The 26113-nt window shown below is 40.0% G+C and overlaps 1 protein-coding gene across 1 annotated transcript in view; it reads left to right on the top strand.

Moving 5' to 3' along the window:
• ptprfa (protein tyrosine phosphatase receptor type Fa) overlaps positions 1–26113 on the top strand; it is a gene marked incomplete at its 5' end in the record, with an annotated part of 228342 nt that overhangs the window by 105760 nt on the left and 96469 nt on the right. Inside the window, one exon of the mRNA XM_079158514.1 lies at positions 8925–9118. Within this exon, the coding sequence (XP_079014640.1) occupies positions 8925–9118 (194 nt within the window). The remainder of the gene's footprint in view (positions 1–8924; positions 9119–26113) is intronic.

Here is a 26113-nt window from a genome sequence, read left to right as displayed (position 1 = left end):
ATCATGACCACTGAGAGCAAAGACTAATGGGCTCTTTTGTGAAGCCAGTAGAGGAAATCAAAGTATCAAAGGCTAAGTCCTGGACAATGTCAGGGCGGCTTAGAATGTATAGCAGCATAGTGTGGAACCTCTCCTCTGTGAAAGCTCACTGTTCTGACTGGCTCAGTCCTCTGACTGCTTTCATATGAACTCCATTTTCCTGAGTCCTTTCTTTCATTTTCCCCTTAATCATATTAGTCTTACGAATGTCTGGATCCATTTGATTGCCAAGTATTGTGTTTAAATTGTTCGTGAATGAATAGTATTTATGAAAGGAAAATGGAAAGAGAGGGTGATTGTGTGTGTGTGTGTGTGTGTGTGTGTCTGTATATATATATTTATATATATATAAAAATATATGTGTGTGTATTGTTAAGTCTTATCTTGACCTTATTTTTTACAGAATTTTGTTTAACTTCAACGTTTGGGAAATATGCTAATTATCCTTTCTGAGAGAAAGATGTTCAGATTGATATTATCAACCTTGTGTCTGTACAGAGCTGGGGTTAGCTTAGCTCAGCATAAATGCTGAAAAGCAGGAGCCAACACCTCGAAAGCTCACTGATGGATGCCAGAATTTGATCATGAACATCCAAAATATAAGCAAATGATAACCAAATTATATTTTGAACCAAAGTCTTAAAACAACAAAAAAACATTGTATTTATTGTGCTTCATATATATGTCAAAGCGGTTGACGATGTTTACAACTTTCATGAGAGGATGTAACGGAACTATCTGTACCGAAAAGAAAAAAAAGAATTGGGGTAACAGCACTCGGGTACCTTTGTGTTCTCTCTATATTAGATAACGGTAACGTTAAGTTGCTGTGCTAGCTAGCAGTGCACCTCTCTTTAGTCTGTCTCTCGTGCTAACCTAGCTTGTAGTGCATCTCGAGGTCTGTCTGCATCTTTCAGGGCACTTCTCAGACATTCTGCCTGAAAATACAACTACTTGTTTTGTAAAGCCTGACTGCAGCTCTGAAGATAACCGAGTCGCACGTGAACAAGCGTTCGTATGAGTGTGCACCTTCGCCAGGAACCACTGTTCAGAGTCCAGATATTATATGGGCACTCCACACAGACGTACACAGTTTAAAAAATAGACAGTTATTGTGTTGTCGCTCATTGAAGGTTTAGTTACAACTCTGAACTAATGCAAGGAAACAATGGATTGGCATTTATAATTGAATTAAAATGGATTACCTGGGCATCTCTAAATAAATAATGACCAACAACTATCCAGCCAAGTCATAAATGGTGTTTTTAATTTGAAAATGTATAAAAAGAAATCTGAGGAAGCCAGTTTATTTGGCCACCAACCAAGGACCATTTGGTCCTCCAGCGAGACAGTTTAGAGAAGAGAGTGTCGTAGAATGCACTTTTCAGAAACGAATATAATGAATGCTACACACATGCTATATACCAGATTAAACAGCAACATCTGGGCAACACTACCATGTAAGTCATTTTGTACACACTCCAAACACAATTATACACAACTAATACAAGCAACTAGAAGATGTACCACAATATCACGTGTTTGTCGCCATGACTCGGAAAACTACCACTACTGAGAAAGCTACGAACAAAAAGCTAACGGCTAACACGGCCGACCAATACACCAGAAAGCATGAGAATTTGACACAAAATCCAGAGATATCTTCAGAATTTCTCTCCGTGAAACCAGTACAGAGATGTGAGCAAACAAATGGCAGAAAAACAAACCGCTTCACCGGAAAAAAATCATAGCAGCACCTCACCTTTACGCTGAATCATGAAAATGCTCCTACCGCATTTCTGAGACTCTGACTCGTCAAAAGAGGTGTCATTTTCTAAAATTGACCAACCATAGGCTGGCTGAGCTTCAAATACACACATGAAGGCTGGAGCTCAGACGAGAATGGATCCATGGTTTACAGGTTTAGAGAGGATTCTGGCTCTCAAAATGATGCCAAACTGCTGTATTTGGATAGATTGAACACTATTAGGGATGAAACAAGTGAAATATATAGTTATATAGTGTACAAAAGTACAATGGAACAGCTGATTCCAAAATGACAATTTTGCTTGACCCCGCCTGTGTTGAGGCTGAAGTTTCTCTAACAGAGGAGAAGAAGAGCACAGAGGAGAAGAAGCAGCCCCCCCCCCCTTGCTCTCTTTGTTCCATCAGCAAGCAGGGCCAGAATCAAATGTTTCAGGTTAAAATCAAAAGTATTTAATATTCTTAACAGAAGCCAAAACAAATGCAAACTGAATTACACTATCGACAGTAAAACAAACATAATATTCCATGAAATATGAGGCCCCGTCCACACCACAGGACAGAATGGTGTGTCTGTCCCATGATGCGGAGGAGGTCTGAGGATCTTCTGCAATTCAAAGATCCTTTGTCCCTGCTGAGTCTCTCAAAAGTATCATGTTTCACATTTCTCAGCCAATCGATCAGCTCAGTGATTGGCCGGATTCCAATAAGCCCCTCCTGGGCCGATGACCCATTGTTCTGTTCTTCTCACCTAGGTCAGCCAGCTTCGTTCCAACCCCCGCTGGCAGACACCTCCTTACATTCTTGGGGCCAGTTCCTTTGTTTGATTCGCCAAACCCCGCTTCCAGTACAGTCCTCACACCTTCCTCTTACAGCATGAAATGACCTCTGATGATGAAATTACTTCTTGGTCTAAACTCTTACAAGTAAACACACTGTAACATATAATATCCATCACTAGGAATGCTCTAAAACTTAAATTCCTCACACCTGACCTCTCTGTACCAAAACCTCTCTAACTTTGTCCTGCTTCACTTTATCAAAGCCAAGTTTTTTTTGAGACTCCTGACATGTGCTATGATTTGGGAGAGTTTTTAGGCTAGCCAGGGCCTCATTTCAAGAACAAAATAACACTCTCACAAGTGTTACCATTATCATAACATCAACATTATTAAAATAGACCTTGTAGTTACAGAATTACAGTATTTTTGGTATGGGTATGCAATTTTCGAGCAGAGGCCTAAAAATAGGGCTAGGTATTAAATGTCTAATAGTATTTTTATCTACAGTATAATTTACAGGTGCTTGAAGGATTATGTTTACATTGTATAGCCAAAGCTAAGTGTATAGCATTGTGAGAACTGGAACAATTGGCAGGCAGCAGAGCCAAAGCTCAGCTTTGTATTCTATTATTTATATATATATATATATATTCCTTATTAAATCCAAATATTCACTTGTTTTAAGATTGTATAGAAAATATAATGTTAAATGAATGTTTCTTTGTACCTCATTCTATTCTGTGAAGATCTACTTATTCGACTGACAGATGGAGAGAGTGTGTAGTGGGAGAACCCGATTCAACTTAGCTATTAGCTAATGTTGGAGTGAGTTGTATGTATAGATGCCATCATTGAGTAATTCTCTCTCAGTTAGCATGTGTTTAGTTGCAGAAAGACAGCATGTGCCCAGCCATTTCTGTGGGCGGGCCTTGTGACGGTTACACCAACATAGGAAGCATCGTCTCTGTTCATGTTTTATGTGAAAGAAAATGCATTAGAGATGTTTGTTGGAGCTCAAAGACACACAATGTGTTTTTGTGAGTAAAACAGAACGTAAACTTTTGTCTGCTTACAACAAAACTCCACAGAGACAAATTGAAACAGTGTTGGGAGTTTCCTCCCTCCCTCCAATGCACTAATCCTCTCCACCTGCTGTTCTTCTCCCTCCATCTTCACACTCTCTCTCTTTCAGCCTCTCCACCACGCTTCATCTCTGCGCACCCACTGAATTTTAATCTCACACTCTTTTCATCTCTCTGCGCCCCATTTGACTTTGAGCTCTCGTTGCTGCCTGGATTTCTCCGGCATCTGTCCATTCTCCACACAGACTGTAGCGGCTCTCTCTGTGCTCGGCCCACGAACTTTCCTTCCAGCACACATTAGTGTCAGCCCGGTGCCTGAATATCACAACACTTTCTCATTTTGCTCCCTGACGCCTACAGAATCTCACAGCACAGCTCTGGAACTATTGATGTGTTTAAATAAATCCCAATTAAGTCAGCTCTTTTTAACCAGTGAGACTCAGCATTTGTTTTCCCAACATTGGTTTTGATGGTATGGCAGCGAGTAGCAGGGATTTTCTTTAGCAGATTTGTGTTTGACCTCTGACATCTCACAGTAGTGATGTAACAGCTACGAACGACCCAAATTTGTGTCTTTTGTGCGAAAGAAGGGAGCCGAGTCATACTTGAGAGCTGTTCTTTTTGTTGTTGGAGCCAAATTTCACTGCCTGTCTGAGATCTGCAGCGCCTGGAGAAGGATGGAAGCACCGCAAAGCGCTGCTAGACACAAATATACACACATACACACACATACAAGGAGACAGACGGACAAGAGATAGAGACAGAGAGAGGTAGGGGTGAAGCAGAGGAGCAGAATCAATTGTTGAGAAATGAGCTTGAGATGGTGCTAACAGCCGGGCTAACACTCGGGCGATAATTGACATATCGCGGCTCTTCCATTCTACATTCATGCTCCTATCATATGACTTAAAAAAATAACAATAAAATGAACAGAGCCATAAGATCTGGTTCCTTTCAAACAGCCATAATTCCCATCACTACAGTATGCCACGGTGCCATGAGCTGATGATTTGGGTTGTAGACATCGCAGGTTCCCATGTGTAGTTTATTCATGGTTATGGAATCTGTGTGAGATGGTTTTTGTAGACAAAATAGGCTCAATACCCCCTGTACAATGCTGTCATTGATTTTTAACCCTGTCTCCTACAAAAGTATGTTGCAATACAATTGAACTTCATTCTCACTTAGGTTTCGAGGGAAGCGTGTTTTCTCTGGGTTTACGGTCGCTCTTTTATATGCGTGATTAACATTGTAAATCGAAATAAACAAAACCAAAAATGCAACAACACTACTCGGTTAGATAAAGTTAAACATTAAGGTTTGGCTTACAATAAGTATGTCTGCTGTTATTTAAATTATGGATGCAAACTAAAAAAAGTCAACGTTGACTTGGTTTCACACGGGACACAAACAAAGGTCTCCTGGGTGAATGTCCTGTGGATTTTTTGACACAGACTTTCTCGGACTATGATTAGGAATGTTTTTGTGATATGTCAAAAACAAACTTAATCCTTAAAATCCTTGTTCAGGTTGTGGGGTTTTTTAAGGCAGGCAGAGGGACGAGAATGCAGGCACACACACACACACACACACACACACACACTGGACACAGTGAGAGAGATGCTCAGAAGACAATTAGAGGCTGCCCCAGCATTTAACAGCTGCTGCAGAGAATCCCCAGCACCCACAGACACAAGATCCGGCTCCATGCTGTCAGTCAGCACTGCCCTACAAGTCTGCATTAAGCATCAGCCGTCTCCACACTACAGCGCGAAGTAATAACAAATGAAATTGTTTCTACACCCACGGTGCACAATTAGTGAGACTACAAGATGAAAACTCTGAAAGACTTTTACAAAATAGAAGTCCGCTAAGTTGGTAGATGCAGAAGACAGGACACAGGACACAAATGAAGTCAGTGCTAGTCCAGAGCTATACCTGAGATGTAGATAATCTTCAAATCCACCACAGAGTCCAAGATATCTAGCTAACATCCATCGTTCAACTACCACGGATAACAGATCCACCCCTTCTGTTCTTACCATTCACAATAAAAGCCCCGGACATATATACTGTGTAACTGTTTACCAGAGGGAACTCAAATTCACTCAGATCATTTTGCTAAAACTAAACTGAATAAAAGGCTATACAACAGTCCACGTCATACAGACTGTCAGACTCTGGTCGATAGTATCCTGGTAGTTGGTACTCTGCCTGCGCAAATGTTTTCAAATCTTTTACTGAACAAGTGCTGCGCTGTTGCAAAATTCACATCACTATGGTATGAGTAGTTGTGATAGGAAATATTCACAGCAGGTATTTGGCATTTTGGTGTCTTAACTTGTCACACCCCCAGTGTGTAAGGCCTTAAGCTAGCTAAATCTGAAAATGCAGTTTATGTGTGAAAGAGTAGTGCAATCACTTTGCGTCTTTTCTAGAAAAACTAGTAAAGCGTCTTCTTTTTCCTCTTCTTTCATTTGGCAATGAAAGTGTGCGTTGCAACCCACATCTGGTAACTAGTAGACCAGATACAGTCGTGGTATTATCCTAAGTCCGTACTGCTTACACCATTCTGTGCCAACCCGCTCATCCAACACATTCTCACCCCAACTCGTCAAATACGGCAGCTTGGTTAGTGCTCCTAGGCTTTGACACTCGAGATACCCCTCTAAGGTGACTTTTGGACGTGTCAGGGACGGCTTGTCAATATACACTTGTTACATGCATAGTGTCTTTTCAAAATAAACTTCATTCAAATTAACAGGAAGTTGGGTTTAGGCACCAAAACCACCTAGTTGGGTTTTATGAAGAGTGGTTGACATTAACTTGACTGACAAGCAAGTCATGTGACTTGCAACTCATGTGACTCACGTGATTTACGAGAACACGAAAAGCACTCTCCTGGGTGAAAGTCCTGGATGAAAGTCCTGGGTGAAAGTCCTATGTTTGTTTGACCCTTCCCCCACAACTCCAACCTACCCTTTGTGGACCGTTTGGCACTATGTTACTTAGTTCCTTTGATCGTGTAACAATGATGCGGGTTGCTTTACATTGGAGTTAGATGAAAGCTCTCATTCAGACACTAAAAGGTGACTTTTGTGTTTGTATCCGACGCTAAGGGCCACTGAACAAAATGCAGTATTTGACACTTTGGGAGTGAGAACGGGTTGGCTCATCATGGTCAGCCGAGTAACATACAAATTAATCGACTTATGTCCGATGCCAACGTTCAGTGTCAATTCAGGACATAGTACGGGGTTTGTGATTGAGCTAGTAGCCTGTCTGACCTTAATAGAGGAGACTGCCAAAAAACTTCCAATAACGTCCACGTAACATTTTTTTTATCCTTTTTTTTATCCTAAGCTTTCTCTTTCACCTTAACCAAGTGTTTTAGTGCCTTTACTGTGTTTTAGTTCCCTAACTGTACCTTAACCAGAGTCAGTTTGCCATAACCAGAATCTGCAGCCATGCCATACTTGTTATGCAGATATTGAAGCAAGTGAGAATTGTAAAAACGTGGACATTGGATGTAAAGAAAAAAGATTTTGCAGGATCATTAATTATTGATGTTCTTAGCTGGTGATATGGTTGCTAAATAAAGCTAAATGAAGTGGATAAATGTATTGGGTTATCTCTGTAGTGAGTCAACTACCAAAGAGCCTACAGCCGCACTGAACGTCCAGAAGTTGCTAATATTTCCTGGTTACCAGACTGACTTGAAAGTTGTGTTTAGTCTCTTTCGTTCTTCTTCACATTGCGTGCTGTGGCTTTGTATTTTGCATAACACAAGTTTATTGACTTTTTTTTCCTCCAAAGCTGGAGCTTGATTCTGGTAGCTCGCTGATACTATACGAGGTTAAACGATTCTAATTAGTCCAAGGCGCATAGTGCTGACACCAAGTTATAGAGCTTTACTTTGCCTGCTGTGCTGAGTGATACTTGAGCTGCTTTAACACTTTTCTCTCCATGTCTTAATCTCTTACTGCAGGGCATTTTAACCTTTAACGCTTCCTTTCCTCTCCTTGTCTGCCTTGAATTCCATTAATGTTTGCACAACCTCATCCCCTCATTTTTATTGAAGTCAAATTTGTATTCATTTGCACCTCCCTCTGAAGCTGACCAAGCATTCTAGAGGAATCTTCATGAGCTAATTTTCGATATTCTATAAAGTAGAATAACCCCTGCTCTCAGCATCCTCTCGGGGCTCCATGTGACAAGCTTTGATGTGTATAACCTGCAAAGATAGCCAGCAACCTTCACAGTACCTTGTAGCGTCTCCAGGCCCATAACTGTCTCAGCCGGTCAGGACAAATTTCAAACTCTGATGCTACTTATCAGATGGGGATAGAGAAACCACTGGATTGTATATGAGAAAACAGGCTTTATATAACTGTTCTTCTATCCAGCACATTTTCTGCTAATATGTAATGCTGCTGGGGTAAAACTCTTATACATCCACATTCATACTACATTCATTCTCACTCCCAACTAGTCAAACTGACGCATGGTCAGTGGCCCTGTGGTTCAAACTGTGATGTTCTAGGTACCTTTTAGCGTCAGTTTCGGACTTGTCAGGGACGGCAAATTGATCTTTACTGGGATGGCAAGGCCCCCACTATGCTGCCTCTGATTGGCTAGTACTCATTGCCTTTATTGGTTGGGTTGATTAGGTTGAGGCATAAAGAGTGAGATTGGTAATGTTTAGGATAGGAGTATCATGGTAAGCCAATCACAGGTCAGTAGGGTGGGTCATGCCTCTGCCACCCTAGTTGCGATTGCATGTCTGTTTCCACTCCTTACATGCATCTAATAATAAACCTATAATAAATGTAATAAACTTTCAACGTACGTTTACTTAGTTTTTAGGTTTACGTACGCAACAAAAGTACATATTTAGGTAAAGTAACAGGTACTTGGTTAGGTTTAGGAAACAAAAGTACTTGATGAGGTTTAGGAATAGATGGTGGTTTGGGTCAATATAAGTGTTTGTTACATAAAATAACTAAGTTTGTTATTGAAGAATGGAAGTTTGACTTATCAATCCTTTCTTCCTCTTTATATTGCTTCAGTTGTTGTAAGCATCTAAATGAAATGTGGATGGGTTTAAATTGGAGTAAGTTGTGTGCTTGCACTTAAACTAGCACTTGTTGAACTTGGTTAGGCTACCTATACATACACGTAATCAATATTTATTCAATGCAATCTGCATCATATCATTAAGACTAAAGAGGAAGTTGTGTGCTGTGTTGTGCTGCAGTGCCCGGAGCCCCTCCCAGGAAGGTGGAGGCCGATGCCCTCAACTCTACTGCCCTCAGGGTGACGTGGAAGCCTCCCATGTCCGTGAAGCAGCATGGCCAGATCAGAGGCTACCAGCTGGTCTACTCCAGGCTAGAGAACGGGGAGCCTCACGGCCAGCCGGTCATCATGGACGTTTCCCTCCCCGATGCTCAGGTACTGGTACACTCTGTCAATTCATTCCAATGTTAAGCAGGTGCTTTTTCGTCATTAAAGTCGGCGGAAACCATGGCTGACCGAAGCTAGCAAACATTGTCTCTTCTCATCGAGGTCTCATTCTGGTTATTTTCTTATTTCTTTATTTGTTTTGTGGTTGGGTAATTGTAAGTGTGTTAGTTTTTAGTGAATTGTAGGTGGTTAGAATCACATACGGTGGCATTTTTATGATGAGAATGAACATGCAATACCTTGTTATTCCATCAAAATAATTGTGTTTCATGTTTGTTGCAGTTTTCTTTTTATTCCAGCCCACAGAGGCGGAAGACAGCCACAAGTGAATGTGTGAATAATAGAAAAACCTAGATAATCGTGCTTAGGAAAGCAAAAGCAAGTTTGTGCATGTGTTTGTGTTTGAGATGGGGCACCAAATAGTGTGCAGTTTGACATAAAGTGGAATTACTTAGAGATTTACTGCGAATCAGTGAATGATGAGACCAAAATGAGGCCCAGCATATGAGGCCATAAGATAAAATCAGACCCTGGGCGTTTTTGTGCTGAGTTTTCACTCCCTACTACATGTCTAGGCATAAATACATATATTGTTTTTTTTAGGATAAGTTTGGCATCTCGGGAGGGCCATCAATTTGTACGTGAGTGGTACCAAACATGTTCTAGTTTATGTTGTTTGCGACATGTTTTCACACTGCATCAACAGTGCAACACTTTTTTTTTAAAGTGGGAGGAGCTACTGCAGTTCCGTAAGTAAAAGTTCCATTGATTTTCTCCATTAGACCTCTCAAATGAACGCACAGTTGTATGTTTCAATCCTAGGGCACTGTGATGTCCGTGATGAGGAAAAGCAATGTCATGTACTAGCAGGTTAGCAGGAGTGAGCACTTGTGCACTATTGAAGCAGAAGTCAAAGGGTGGATGTTTGGAAGCACTCCGTGAGTTGGTGCTCTGGTCCTTTCCCCTCAGTTGTTTTCATCTCCAGTAGGAGCGTCTCACCTGATTTCCTTTACAGGCAGCATTCCTGTCTTATCTGTGCAAGGCAGAAGGCCTGATAGAGGTCCGGCATCTCACAACCCATCTACAGCTTCTCTTTCTTAACAAACACACACACACTACACACAGTCACAAACTCCCTCACACATTTCACATGCCTGCTGAGGGGACTATTCTTTAAGGAACTGTCTTCAAGTCTCATCTGTGATAAGTTTAGTCTCTCCCCTTGGCGTCAGTGATGGTGATGAGAGTCAACACAGTCTGTGGAGTGACTCAATAAACAAAATCCTCTGCACCACACACAGCACACACTCCAGAGGCATAAATCTGACCCAGCCACTTACTGACGTGGCTACCTCTGGAAAGAACTGATGTCAACTTATTAAACAACAGTAAAATAAGTCAGGTCCTCTTATTGGTCCAACATCATTACATCAAACTTTCAACATATTTTAAAAACCATTGAATTTGTAATTAATGTTCCTCCTAAACAACACACTTAAGCCAGCCCCATGATTTGTGAGCAATTTGTGTCATTCTTCACGAACAAAACAATTGATAATAAACTCTTATCAAACATTTTAGAGAAGGTTGTTTACTTAGAGTTGATGACTTTTTATAAATAATTATATTTTTTAACAAATTTCAGGCTTCTGTTCACGTTATAGCCTCTGACAATGTTGATTATTCTATTCCATTAGATTGCCTTGAAAATTAGATTTAAATCTAGTTTCAAGTCTTCTTCAATACAGCATGATGTTCATTTAGGAAATGATGGTCCATTTAGAGTAAATGGCCGGTAAGATAGACTTAAAGAATAAGGGTTGCCAACCATTCAGGGTTTTTCAGTTTAACACAGATGTAACCTTTCTCTTTTAAGAAACAGTCAATCTCAGACCACTGAAAACAGAACTGCTCCTGAATTGTCCCACGACAAAGCCAGCACTCATCCGAGTGGTAGATTGCTTCAAAACAAAAGGAAAGCCAGAAATTCCTGGTGATTAATATATAATCCCGAACGACGCCCAATTGGGCATTGCGAGAGTGTTTTGCGAAGAAGAGCGTCATATAAATTACTTTTCCGAAACAAATATAATGAATTTTACCCAGATGCTATATACCTACTTAACGACGAGATCCTGAGAAAAAATACAAAAAAAGTCATTTTACTCACTCAAAACACAATTATACACAAAGTAATATATAAATTACCAAGTTCTAGCACAATACCACGTATTTTTCGGCGAGCTACAGCGAACTACGCATTCCGAATGCAGATATCATCACAAAAAAAGAGACTGTCATGGCTGAGCGATAGCTTAGCAAGCATGAGAATTCCACCCTGAATCTGCAGATATCTTCCATATTTCTCTCCTTCAAACCATTCAAACGTTACACAGTAGAACCCACACAAGAACAACCAACCACAGAGCAAAGAATTTGAAACGCAACGTATCTGCATTATTTCAAAGACAAAAGTGCTTTTTTTCCAAGCGAACCTGAACATTTTTTATTTGAGCTGTGTGCCATCTTCATTCAGCATTAACCAGTAACATATACACTGATATTTACACATCTCAACAAATCTCACAAGTGTTAGTGTTATTAAACCATCAAAATTATTCAAATAGACCTTGTAGCTAGAGAGCCAGACTCTTTTGAGTATGGGTATATATTTTTCGAGCAGAGGCCTAAAAATAGGCTTAGAGGTTAAAAGGGTAATTAAGTACTTCATGGAATATGATTCATTTTCTCCACGTTACACATCACACCACAGAGCTAGGTTTGTGTCTTTTGACCAATATTTCCATTAGAGGTGTTGACATTTCTTGATCCTATGATGCATCACGATGCAGACGTGAACCATTCTGCATCAATCCATTGACAGAACATTATTGGGTTGCATCCTAGCATCAATTTAAATGAAACTTTCAGGGTATGTTTCCGATACTCTTGTGGACAAATCCTGGAAGTTTTGTGAGGATTGGCCCAACTGTTGTTGAGTTTGGTCTAGTAAAGTCTACTTTTTGGAATTTATTAGTCAATATCTTGACTTAACTTTTTATGGGTTTGGTCCAATAATGTTCAACAGATAATTTGGTAGCAATCCAACCTGTGGTTTAGGAGGGGATGTCAACAATTGGTTTTCCAAAAAAAACGAAAATGGCGGAATATCTAATCAGGTGGACTTGTCGGCTTCTTTGTAAAGCACATTGAGCTGGACACGTCGGTCCAATTTCAAGTCAATCGGACTTACTGTGTGGACCCTTTCGTGCTCTAACCGTAATGACATAGGAGAGCTTGAGAGAGAAGCACTTCAGATGGAGTATACTGACCCCTCCAAAGTGTGGAGAAGCAGCAGAGAGTTTACAGGTTAGACTGCATTTTGTACTAACATCACACATTCTAAGTGATGAATGGATTCAGTCTCTGTACTGATGAGTCATTTCAGAAAGGAGCCTTACATCTCTTTGCCAGCAGAACCGGCTGTACCCTGGCTGCCCGCGTCCAGCTGTGATGGACGGCACCCTCCAGCTCTGCTGATGAGGTTCTGGGGCCCGGCCTCATTGTGACGTCACTAAAGCAAAGAGCAGGCTTTGAGTGCTGAGCTGTGTTGTTTCCAGTGAAGCTGCCTGAAAATCCCTCATTTGTTTCACGGAGGTTTGACTTGCCAACAGTCTTGAGATTACTGCTTTTTTGTCACATAAAAAGACCTTGATGACAAAATAAGCACAGTCATGCCAAACCATCGGAGCTCACAGGCAAAGCCGTAATTGGCTGCTCATTCCCAGTTCTGGCTGTTCTCTGCTGTTTGCTTTAGACTCGACTCCTTACACCCCCCCCCCCCACCCCATCTTCTTCTGTTGGCAAGCTTGTGGGTTTTAAGATCTCAGTGAGGCGTATTTTTGGATGGCTGAAGAATGCTTGAAGGAGCCTCTTATCCCTCACTGCACTGATGGCTGTGAAGCGTGAGCATCACCTGATCTGATAAGATACGGCAACCTCTCTGCAGCTCGTCTCTTTTTGCCGTAGCCCAGAAAAACACACCCAGCCAATGGCAGAGCACTGAGGAGACAATGTCTTCATTGTCTATCTTTTTGGCACATAACGTAGAAGCACCCATATTTCACATGAGCCTCAGTGAGCCATCAAGATATCAGATTATTCACTTAAATACTAACGTGTGGAATTATTATGATGTGTTATATTCTAAAGGTAAGGCCTGGGTTACTGCTCCAACATGTTTTGGTTGAATGTCAAAAATAGTTGTTCCCCTTGGTCACTTAGTTTCCCTCCAAAGGTAGATCTAACATTAACTAGTTGTGATCTTTTACTGCATACATAAACACGTTGCCAAATTATACACATATTTTACATTATATAACATAATATACAACCTATTTACAGCATTAATAAAACATTGAATTATCTTTGCCACATAACTATATTTAATTCCTCATGTCAAAGAGCTCCAGTGACAAATGGAAATACAGACTGTAAGGCCGCTTGCTAGCCTTAAATGCAAAACAGTTTTTTGACGTCCTTAGAAATGTGTTGTGACGAGGTAATACACTCCACTAACCTGTTTTATATATGAGACGGAAGCCTCACACAGCACTTCTACAACTAACATTCACTTTGGTGGACTGAGTACCTACACTTTCAGAAATACTGCCTAAAACCATTGTAACATCACATTAGAATCTGGCTTTTTTAACAGGAAATTAAAATTGTATGAAGCATCAAGTCATGAAGTCCAACAGGTAACTCATTTATCGGACAGTTTTGGCGTCACGTTGCAGCATCAGCGCTACAGTGACCCATGAGGGAAATCACATTTCAAAATCAAGGAAAGACATTAAAAACTCAACAGAAATCCTGACTCAGTGGCTCAAGATAGTCCACAGACTTTGTTGTGAGTGGATTCATGTAGGAACTATTTTTCGTTTAACCATAGTTTTTGATAGTCGTTGAGGAGGACACTCTACGGCTAATATCTCCAAAAACTATCTAGATCGACAAATGGAACAAGAAAAGAGGACAATATTTATTCTTTGATTTTGGGGTGAACTGTCCCTTTAAGAAAATATGATTGACAGCTGATCTGTTTCATAAAAACAATCAAATCAAATGTGCTACATCGTGAAATCTAGTCTGTATCTGGACCAAGTTGTTTTCAGGGTTCTCATCAGTCATCAGTTCTCTTTTGGTCTCCTTCTCATCTCTTTGTGGGACTGTTGGTGGCCGTCAGAATGAGAGGTAAGGACGGTTGAGAGGACCGTTGGGTAATAATACATGAAAAGATGAATTTTTAACGACCCCCTCTAGGAAATTTTCAAAGTGAATATGACTTTCACTTATTCTTCTGCCTTCAAATGGCTGCTCTTTTGGATTCCCAGCAGTGCATGAGTGGTTGGACCCTGCTGTGAATGGCTTCTCCTCCCACCATTGTTCAACAACTTAATAGCTGCTTTATTTTATCCAGCCAGACTGTGAGCACCAGCAAAACTCTTGAATGTATTGTCACACTGGTGATTACTCACAACACTTTTAATGTAGAGTGACAGCCTTTTGTTACCTGGAAATGGCACCATTTGAACTAACAGTTGGCATCAAACCTGGCGAAGTATGATCTTCATGTAATATTGTGACACAGACCAGAAGTTTTTATGATGAAAATAGAAAAGGCAAACCAGAAAGGCAATGTAGATGTGAATATAAGAAGAAAAAAGGCAGCATGTGCTAATTATAGTTCCAAGCACTTCAATTTCTCCTCATAAAAGTCTTTATTACATTCTGTCTTCATTCTTAATTTTATTCTTAACATCCTCCATGTTTATTTGTACAATTTAAAAAAAGATACATTTCCACAGAATGACTCTGCTGCTTCATGTTTTTCTTGTCTTGCAAACATTTTTTTATTTAGTCCCTTCCAGTCGTTCCACTTGGATCTCTTTTGGACCGATGAATGAAACCAGACACTTCATGTAGGTTTTTCACATTAAAAGTCTCCCTGTCACAACAAAACAGTAAGGACAGCATCTCTGCTCTTTGTAGATGATGTAGTTCTGTTGGCTTCATCAGAACTTGACCTTTATGTGCACTGGGATAGGGCTGCCACTAACGGCTCATTTTCTATCGTTTACCCAATCGACTATTTTATTAATAAGTCAGAGGCGACTGTGGCTCAGTGGTAGAGCGGGTCGTCCTTCAATCAGAGGATCGGCAGCCCTTGGATGTGTCCGTAGGCAAGACACTTAACCCCAAATTGTTCCTGCAACTGTGCCTACTGTGTGCGAATGTTAGATGGTCCTGATGGGCAGGTGTCACCTTGCATGGTAGCCCTGTCATCAGTGTATGAATGGGGGAACGATGACATGTAGTGTGAAAGTACAAGTCTATTTACCATTTAATAATAAGGCCATTAAAAGATTAATTTGACTCCAAAAATAGAATTGACCATTTCATGAAAAGTTTATTTTCCCTTTAAACACTTTAAATGGATTTTCTAAAGTGGCAGGCAGACTACTTTATGGCTTTATGAGTGTATTTAGCAGCTGCAAAAGATTAAAAAAAACTACGAGTTCATTTAAAATACTGATGTCGACGCATTTTCAGCGTCTATGTCATCAATTACGCCGACTAATCGGGGAAGCTCTACACTGGCATAGCGTATATACATAGTGTCTGCTGTGACTTCATTTCAATATCTTCTAGTAATGTCGATAACTGACAACACAATACCATTAGTCACTAAGTGTTTTTCTTCTTTGATATATTTCACCCATACTGTAGCTAGCCATAGCAAACAATGTCTCTTTCTTTTTTAATTGAATGTCAGACTGTGTCTCCGTTTCACAAGATGAAATGAAAGAGACAGTTCCCCACAAAGGGAGTCTGTCATTGATCCTGGGAGACGTTTGGATCCTTTGGCTTTATCTCTGTCTTCTCGAGCTGGAGGTTTCTGCACTGAAGGAGTGCTGCTGCTGAATTGTTTGTTCAGCCAGTGACACTCGCCAAAAGAACTGATCATCCTACAGACAGTTTGGTAGAAGGCTGCATTAAACACAGCTGGTCCCTTTAGGCATTCTATGAGAAATTGATCCCATAGAAAACAACAAATGCCACAGAGTATGATGAGGTTACATAGCAACAGGAATATCATACACACGTTACAGAGAGTTCTTTTGAGATGACGGAGCAATCTGCCTCATCGTTCAGGGTTCTTGTATAAATCATAGATGCCTTATACTTTAGCCTTGACAGACAGCTCCTGTTCCTTATTAAGTGTGGCTTTGTGTCACAAAGGCAGTAAAACTGCCTGTGCCAAAGCACACTGACTGTAATCCTGCGGGCTTCTTTCTTTCTTTCTTTATTTATCCAGAAATGTTTGGCACGCTTCTCCTCACACAGCGTTGCCAACAGTGGCGCGAAAAGTATATCCAAATGTGCGGCCCGATCGGGAATGGTGTGCTATGACTTTTATAAGAGATTCGCCCAGCTGTTTTCCCGAAAATCCTGAAAAACTGAGCAAAATCGCCCCATTGACTTGAATGGGGTTTCGGCGTGAAGAGAGCAAAAAAAACACTGAACTTTGGATCCATATTGACAAGCCATACTTTAACGTAGAAAAATGATTTGAAGTTTAAAACGTAGACAAAACGCTGGACATTATTGAGCCAAATGGACATTTTGATAGCTAGCACAGTTTTCATGAAGTCACAGATTAAGTTTCAGGAAAATTTGGGTCTGTTTATGACTTTATAATGGGTGTGTATTGCGCAGCTTAGATTGCGTGATGTCACCGCTAGAGTGAAGAGAAGCTTGACATTCTTGTGAAAAAAATATTTGTCTTTTGCCTTTGACTCCACAATTTTCACTCTTCATGCATAATTTTGGATGTAAAAGTAGCTAATCTTGTCCTTATTGTAGAAAAATTACTGTGGAATCCCACAGATTTACACATTTGGCAGAAAATCACTTAATTGAGAGGAAAACCAGCTTTCTGCTCCATTAGACTCCATGTTAAATCTGACCACTCATTTCTCAAAGAAAGCAGATGGTACCACTTTTGTATATTGCTCTGGAGCTCACATTTTTAACACCACAAACATAAAAAACACATCAGCGCGTTCAGCAGAGTCTTATCTTTCTCACGGTATCCATATTTTGGCACTCAGGCTCCTGCTTTTTGTTAAAAGGAGGCAGGAGTTTTGTTCAAAATCACTGTTTACTCTAATGTTTCTTAATCAGTCTGCCTCTAACACCAGGTGTATCCTCACCATGGCAACCAGTTACACACACGCACGCAGGCTCTCTCTGTCTACACACACACACACACACATGACTTGGAGATATTCAGTCAAAGCCATTGTTAGACCGTCTGCCTGTCTCTCTACTCTCTCGCTCTATCTTTCTGTGTCTCTCTCTATCATACAGTCATTCGGGTCTTATATATTTTTCGAGAACCCCCCCCCTCCCATTTCAAAATAAAAGCCCCACAGAGTGAATCCTAACTGGAATATTTGTGATCAGTGGCGGGCCGTGCATTTCATACCTGGGCCTTCACTGCTGAAATACCACCTTAAACTAGCTTAATGGAGAAAAAAAAACAGCAGTAACATGCATTATGCTACATACTCAAGGGCCATTTAGATATTAGATGTAAAAAAACGAACCAGTTGACTTACCAAATGCTGATCACATCCTCTTTTCTTTGTTGACAAAGAGTTTAATCCCACAGTTAAATCCCAACTCACAAATCCGTTTAGCTTCCAGTTTCAGCCATTTAGTGTTAAAAAACAAAGCTAGGTACAAAAAATTAAAATCTACACCAAGCAAAATGCAAAAAATACCATAATTTCATGTATCTTTCAATTTGAACTCGTCTTACTACTCCGACTAAGCCTCTACTGTAAATTTCGTTTCAAAATGGTCACGTGCTCGCCCACTGACCAATCACAGCACAGAATCTCACTGCAGCGCTGCTGCTAATGCTGACGTAGTTGTAGGCCTGCAGGCTGCGTCCAAGAATGTTAAACTAAAGATCTGATTGGTTGAAGACTATGCCAATTAACAATATCGTCCCCATTCACTTAAACTGAACATGGAGGCACTGGTGAGTCTGCAGGCCTCTGTCCTCTCTTCTTACCTAGAGACACAGAGGTAAAATCTGATTGGATAAAAGCTCTACTTAAAACAAGCTGCACTGGAAGCAGAGCAACTGAGGAACACAGTAGCTGTGCAATGAGAAAATAAGATAATGGGAAAAATATTTTTATAAATTATGATACATGTAGTTTATTTAAGAAAAATTATTCAATTATAAAATAGCTATAACTTTGTGATTCTGTTTAGGCCAGCAGAGAAGGCTTTCCAGGCCCTGACGGCCCGCCACTGCTTGTGATGAAGCCTGTCATTTAATAACCGCTGTGTTTGTGTCAAACATTATGAATATGTCTCCTCTCCCCCTCTCTCACCCACCCAGTCCCACCCTTTCAAAATAAAAGCCCCATAGAGTAACTGTATCTTAACATGAAGCTCAGAATGAGGTTCGTACAGAAATGATGGGAGCCATTTGTGGACTGTCCATCATGAATACAAGATCCAATCCAAGAGTATGAATCTAAAATGCAGAAAAGAGAGAAGCGCTATCTCAATCGAACCTCAACGATACTACCGGTAACATCGGCGTGTGTAGCTATATATTGCGACGTCTTCGGGCAGTAGAAGCCACACTGTCGAAATTTCTTGCGAAATTTTCTAGTGTTCCTTTAGTGTTTTTATATTTATGAAAGAATTGATTCTTAGTGGAGTGAAATAAAGCCGGCTGGGATTTACATCCTGTAGAATAAAGTAGCATTGTGGAAACCCCCATCCGTTCGTCGTCTGTCATCTCTCAAAGCTAGCGCGCCATCCAGGGACTCCTGCTAGCCACATGCTACCAGCTCCCTCCACCTTTACCAGCCCTTACATTACACCGTGACGTGACTGCACATGACATCCACTCACACTCTCAGTCAGAGTAAAATCTTGCAGACTCCACAAACTAATTTCCATTTTCCCCGACTCCTCCATTGTATTGGGGTGACAGCAGAAATGTCAGATGGATATCTCAGACCCTGAACGAATCAAACCAACCCTTGAAACAGAGTCCTACCTGTGGCGGTGTAAAGCCACTTTCTCCAAGGTCCAACGCATTCTGTTACTCTTTCGAATTTCTGCCATGCAAGTTGCAGGCATTAAACACTGTGATATTATTTTATCAGAGGTGTCGGATCAAACAACTGTACTTCTACCTGTCGTTTGTTTTAATGAGCCTCTAATAACAAGTCTCTGATGACCCTCTGAATCTGACCCTGTCTTGCAGAGAAGAACACATTGTTGACCAGCTACAGTGGTCCTGAGTCACACCTTTTTTATTTCTCTACGGTCTACGGGAACTTTGATAGGCCGGATAGCAGTGAGACCAGTCATCGTGAGTTCAGAGGAATCCATCTTTGTAATGTACAAGTTCACCGACAGAGCCAGTGATACATCCAGGCGTGGAGCCCAGTAATGCATCAGTTACTCTATGAAATAATGATGGTTACTCAACTCTGGGGCCACTTATTCTCCCTGCTGCTTCAGATAATTCATCTTTTTTTTTTTATTTAGAGCAGGAGCTGCACTTTGGCCTGGGAATGGAGCTGATTTTAACCTCGCCTGTTACATTGTTTATGATAACAGCATTTATTTATTTCTTGTAAGAGGCTGAGAAGGCGAAAGCCCTTTGTCTTGTATTTCTGGTGAATCAGCAAGGTCGGGAAGCAGAACACCAGTGCCCTGTGCCTCTGAATCACTGCTGCTAAAGCAGCCGTTCATGTGTTGGGAGTAAAATAGGGTGACTATTGTCCTTCGACCTTCATCAGTAAAGCACAAACTTTATTATCAATAAGGGCTCCTTAAAGGTAGAAGTAACTGTTATTTAAGCTATCACAATGTATAATGGTTCCACAAAGACCTTTATGGCCGTTTTAGCGTTGTTCTCTATAGCTTAATGCTGAAATTGTTCCTCATAGACGACATAGAAGTCTTAAAGGTCGGGGGGGGGGGGGCGGTATTAAGTGAGTGATATTTAAATTTCATGCTGATAGCTGGATATGAAGATTAGAGCTGGCAAAGTTTAGTGCTTCTTACCTCCATGCTCTGGGGATTCATTATAGACATGCATGATCTTAATTACCATTCATCACAAAGGCCAAAATTGACCCTTTGCTAAGCCCCGTCCCCCGTTGCTACTCAGCCCACACTGTCATTAATTGCACTCCTTGATGAAATATTATCTCATTTTGGGAAAAACTAAAAAGTGAATTCTGAGGTAATATGTGTAAAGAACATATCAGGATCAAACTGGAAGCAGATTAAAAAGATCACAGTGTAAAAGTGAAGCACCACATCACCTGGCGATCCGTAAAGAAGACAATGACATTGAGCAACAACACTGTTCCTGTAAAACCGAGTGGGTCTTTATTCACCGTTACAATCATTAAAAAACAAAAACAGCATGTGTACAAATCTTTTTTCCTTATCATTGGAAAAAAACACTATAAATTACTGTAACAAATTCATAGGAAAACATTTAGAATTGTTGGTGGTTTAGAGACTTCAGAGTGATTGAAATGATTTTTGGGATGGTGGAAAAAAATCAAATAGTCTGGAGCCTTGTAGACCATCTGCTATAACCCAACTAAACATCCATATCTGCCAATATGGATCATCAATGATCGGCAAATATGGATCATCAATGATTTCCAATTGGTATCAGTGGCAAAAAACTTGATCCCAAATTTTCACGATAAATATTTCTTCTTTTTTCAATATGCCAGTCACTTTTTCAACTTATCTTTTATGTCCATTAAGGATATGTGCTTAAAAATCATGAAAACTATGAATCGGTATCCCAACTAATCCAGTTTATTACTGGGGTTACAGTGCTGATAGCTACAGTAATGCAGCGTGACTTTCCATTATTCAGATTCAGCAAAATCTAACAAACAAAAAAATAGGCTCCATTGCAACATTATACTTCCTGTTACTTTATATACCTCCAAATTCACCCCAAATGGAAATAAGTAAAAGAAAACAAAGAATTTAAGCGTTTTTGGATTGCACAATCATGACAGAACTAATGCTCAAAATGTTCAATCAGCTGGTTCTTAAATCCGTGGAACACTCGTGCATCCATTCATATATGATGTACTTGACGTGTATTGAAAATATGTGGACAATAATGTATTTTGTCAATTGTTTTTCATAAAAAGACAACTGTTCTGAAACAGGTATTGTACCAATCCCATGACACATGATGGTATTTCCGTGTAGACTAACACAAAATGACATGTAGTGTCTATTCTAGAAGCCTGAAAAGGAAAGGAGTGAAAACGAGGGTTAAAAATTGGGGGGCTAGGAGGGGGGCGGAGAGTACACACATGTAGTACAAATCACTACTGAGAACGAATGAAATTATATTTTAAAATATTTTAAAAACCTACATGACGAAGAAATTCTGATAAAATGGACCATGTAACCTATTTTAATCACTCAAAAACATAGATATAGACAAAGTAATTCAAGGTACTATAAGTACTACCACAATTTCACCTATTTCTCGCCAGGAGAAGGCGAGCAATGTTCTCCGTTATCAATCCCAGCCGCGATCTACAGAATTTTCACAGGCACACTTCATATCCAGGAGGACGAGCAGAACACACTGCATCGAACTATCGCCTCCAAATTATTCTACTTTAAACCGTTACTATAAAGTTACTATTGATCTGCCACAGATATCAACTCAGCCCATCATCATAAACATTGAAACGCTCCGTACCTTTTAGATGTTTCCTGGATGAAAATCGAAAAGAAAAAAAAATTAATCCATGTGGCCATTTGGCAGCAGTCTCTCTGATCTGCTGTGAAAAAAACTGAGTCTCTGACGAGCTTCTATGATGAATGAGTAATAATTTCAGTTTTGGCCAATGGGTTTGACCCATGGGGGCGGATCACAGTTTTCGATTATTTTATTGGCTTAAAATTCTGTAAACAACTCAAAGAATGAATCACTACACTGCCCAGAGTCTTCCGGGTTCAAATCTGTGAGAATTGCGCAAATCGTCCGATCACAGGCTGTGTTAGGTTCAAATATATCACGTAAAACTCAAATTCTGACGAAAATGAGCCATATTTTACAAGTTTTTATATGGCCCAGGCTCTCAAAATGATGCCAAACTGCTGTATTAGATAGATTGAACACTATTAGTGATAAAAGAAGTGAAATATAGTTATATAGTATATATAAGTACAATAACACAGCGATATGTGCTCCTTCCAAAATCAGAATTGACGTTGGCTGACCTCAGCTGACCTGTACACCGGCATTGATTACTCAGGCATACTTCACTCTATCAAAGCCAATTCTTTTTTAAAAGGACTGCTGACATGTTGTGATATGATTTGGGAGAGTTTAGGCCTGCGTGTGCATCATTTCAAATCAATAAAAGTGCTTTTTAGGCAAAGAATGCGAACCTGAAAATTTTCAATTTGAGCTGTGTGTAACATTCGTTTCAGCATTTACCAGTAACATATACAATGATATGTACACATATTAACAAAGCTCACATTTATTTGTGTTATTTTGCCATTTAAATTATTCAAATAGACCTTGTAGTTAGAGATTTACACTCTCTAGAGTTTGGGTATGACATTTTCGGGCAGAGGTCTCAAAATAGGCCTAGGGTTTAAGATAGTTTAGTCTTTTTGGTCCAGGTCAGTCCACAGTGCAACACTGAAACATCTGGCTGATTTTTTTGTGAATGATTAAATAAACACACATGAAGGCGAGTTGTTCCTACAGCCATTACAAATAATTCCTGGAGAAGGAAAGGGGCTCCAACAACTGATGGCGAAATGTCATCTGACTTCACAGCAGTATAAACCCTCATCACCCCCTCTGTATCTTTCTCTCTTCATCTTTGTTTGTCTCTTTCTCTCATTCTGCTCTGAGCACAACCTCGGGGATGAGCTCTGATGTCTAAAGAATAGATGAGAAACTGAAAATGTGATTTTCTTCTGCCCCAGATTACTGACTATGAATAGGTCCCAGTGACAGAAGACACACGGAGCAAATAACAGTGCACCAGTAATTAAAGGAATTGCATCTTTCTTTCACTCATTAGATACAGTCTCACAGATAGAATAGCAATGGTGGTTTACTTTGTTACTTGTTAGTCAACTTTTGCTCGGCACATTAGAAACATTGATTCGTTATGTATCAAATCAAGTGGATTTTAGTTTTATGAACACTAGCATTATTAATAACATTAGATACATACCTATTCATGGACAGGTGAAGAACAGGTAATGAATCCTAGAAATATTTCAATTTGAAATGTTTGGAATGGTTGTAAATTAGGTTTAATGCAACAGTAGATACAAGAGTACATCACTGTAAGGTATCATAGTACACTCACTTAATAGGACTTATAGAATATTCATATTGTGTATGTACTGTATATGTTTGTGAGCCATTTTTATAGGCGTACATCTGCAGAAAAACCAAAGGGCTTGGTGCTGAGAACCACAGACAAGTTAGTGAAGTCAGAAGGTATTCAGAGACTGACTAACATATTGTTGGTTTTGGTATTTTCATGTGATTTGTTGACAATAAGACAAGTTTAGCATATTGCCAGAACTATACCTTAAGCTAGGATTGGTAGTCTTGGAAAACCAGTAAGTACTGTATGCTAGATTTTAAAAGCGATCCAATCCAATAATAGCAGCTAGCAGCACTAGCTCCAAAAGTTTCTAAATCTAACAAGAAAGTCACAAAGTTGCCAACACTGACAGCCTTCAGGCCTGCCTCCAAAGTCACTCCCCCAGAATTATTATTACGTAGTAATCAAACAATATGGCCATGATCAGTACTCACAGCTGTCAAGCTAGCAGCTCATGGAAGACTCCGGTGATAAGCATTAAGTGCATGGGCAAAATACGAGCAGGTAGGTAAACTGGCAGGTAGCCGGTCCAATCATTATTATCCAATCCAATCATTACATTTGAGTCATATGAAATGATGGGACAGGCTTATTACAGTCCTGCTACAGCCACAGATACTACCATTTTTTTGTATCAGAGCATTTGATTCATTGATTGCTGTAAGGATGTAATAAAAATATCAAAAATGTTTTTGAAGATTACCAAGCCTACCTTTACCTGCTGCAGTGGTTAACGTCTGTGATGTCACATGACCCCAGTATGTCAGTATCTCTTTGCCCATTTTCTGTGAGTAACATTTACTTTTTCATATTGTTGATAATTTAGTATAGCAATATATGTATCTAGCATTATAGATTTTTGAATTTTCCAAAGCATGGTCCATTGGCATCCATTCATTTCACTACAAGATAAAAATGAACTTGCGGGAAGATTTGGGCCTTGCTAATTGCACAGACATAATCACCCGTCTCAAGGAACTTCACGTTGTTTTTAATCTGCCGAGAAATGTATGGAAATAAATGGCTGAATAGAAGCCATGATGAATACATTTTATATAATATATATAGTTTAAAAGACTATGCAAGCCATTAGAAAATGATTGGCCATAAAGTTAAATAAACTGTAATAAATGGGCTAAATCATGCAGAAACACTGAATACTATATTCGTAAAAATATTAAGGAATGTGTAATGATACACTCCAGTTACTTTTTCATATTGTTAATAATTTAGTACAGCAATATATGTATCTAGCATTTCGACATTTTTAATTGCTGCAGGGAATCCAGGAAATGTCATGTATTGGAAACATCAATTATTTTCCAACCCATTTCCCATAGTCATTGCACTGGATGGTTTTCACCCAACTGGAGAGGAAACTAGCATTAAAGAAAGCACCAAAAAGTGATTAGGTTTCCCTCAGGGCATCAATGTAGGGCCATGACAACAATAAATTGCAATCAGACACTATGATATTGATGCAGGAAAGTGAATGTTTGCTCTAGTGCAGCTATTCTAAACTTTGTGGACCGTAGAGGTCCTGCCAAATGGTTAGATTTGTTTTGGTAATTTACAAAGCTAGTTATTTGTATATCTAAATATGCTCAATAATTCACATCATTGAACAACATAATAATTCAAACCAAGCATAATTCCAGTGACTTGTTGGGTTTGAAAATCACAGCGCTAACCTCTGCGGCGGTGATAGCCGTGGCCACAGGCATTATGTTTGCAGATTGTCCACACGGACGTTCGTCCGGTCCATTCTTGTGAATGAGATATCTCGGGAACTCTTGAGAAATTTCCTTTAAATTTGGCACAAACGTCCACCTGCAATCAAGGAGGAACTAATTACATTTTGGTGTTCTAAAGTCAAAGGTCACACCACAAAACACTTTCTTTAGGTCATAAATCAAGAATTTATATGCTTATTACGTTAAGCATAAAACCGCAAGGCAGTCAAATATATTTTTGTTTTGTTTCCTAATTTATTAGGGGATCCTTTTTTCTTTTTTTACCTTTCTTTTTTTGTGACAATCGTGGTGGGCCTTAAGTTACAAAAAGGTTGAAGAACCCCTGCTCAAGTGCTCGTCCATGTTCCCAGACAATTTGATGACAATGGGGTGATGATACAGGTGAGTCAGCAGTTTGGGCTCCAGACCCTCTGGATGTGCTGAGTTGAAGCATGGGGGCCCCCTGGCAGACTCACACTAGCTTCCTTGTTGCCATTTTTTTTTTAATGTCTCTTTGCTGAGTCACTCAGCAGAGAACCCTCATAAGCATGGACCAGACTTGTCTCGTCAGGTGGCACTACGGAGAAGAGCCCCCATTATACACACACATTACCTCCATTACCACATACAATTTAAATCAACCCCCATCCTGGCAGCTCAGTCACTGATCACAGTGGTCATCCAGCATGCTGATAAACCCATAGAATGAAGTTCACTCTGTG

The sequence above is a fragment of the Pholis gunnellus genome (genome assembly GCF_910591455.1).
Source record: "Pholis gunnellus genome assembly, chromosome: 4".
NCBI classification, from domain to species: domain Eukaryota; kingdom Metazoa; phylum Chordata; class Actinopteri; order Perciformes; family Pholidae; genus Pholis; species Pholis gunnellus.
This window is presented reverse-complemented; position numbering and strand designations above follow the sequence as displayed.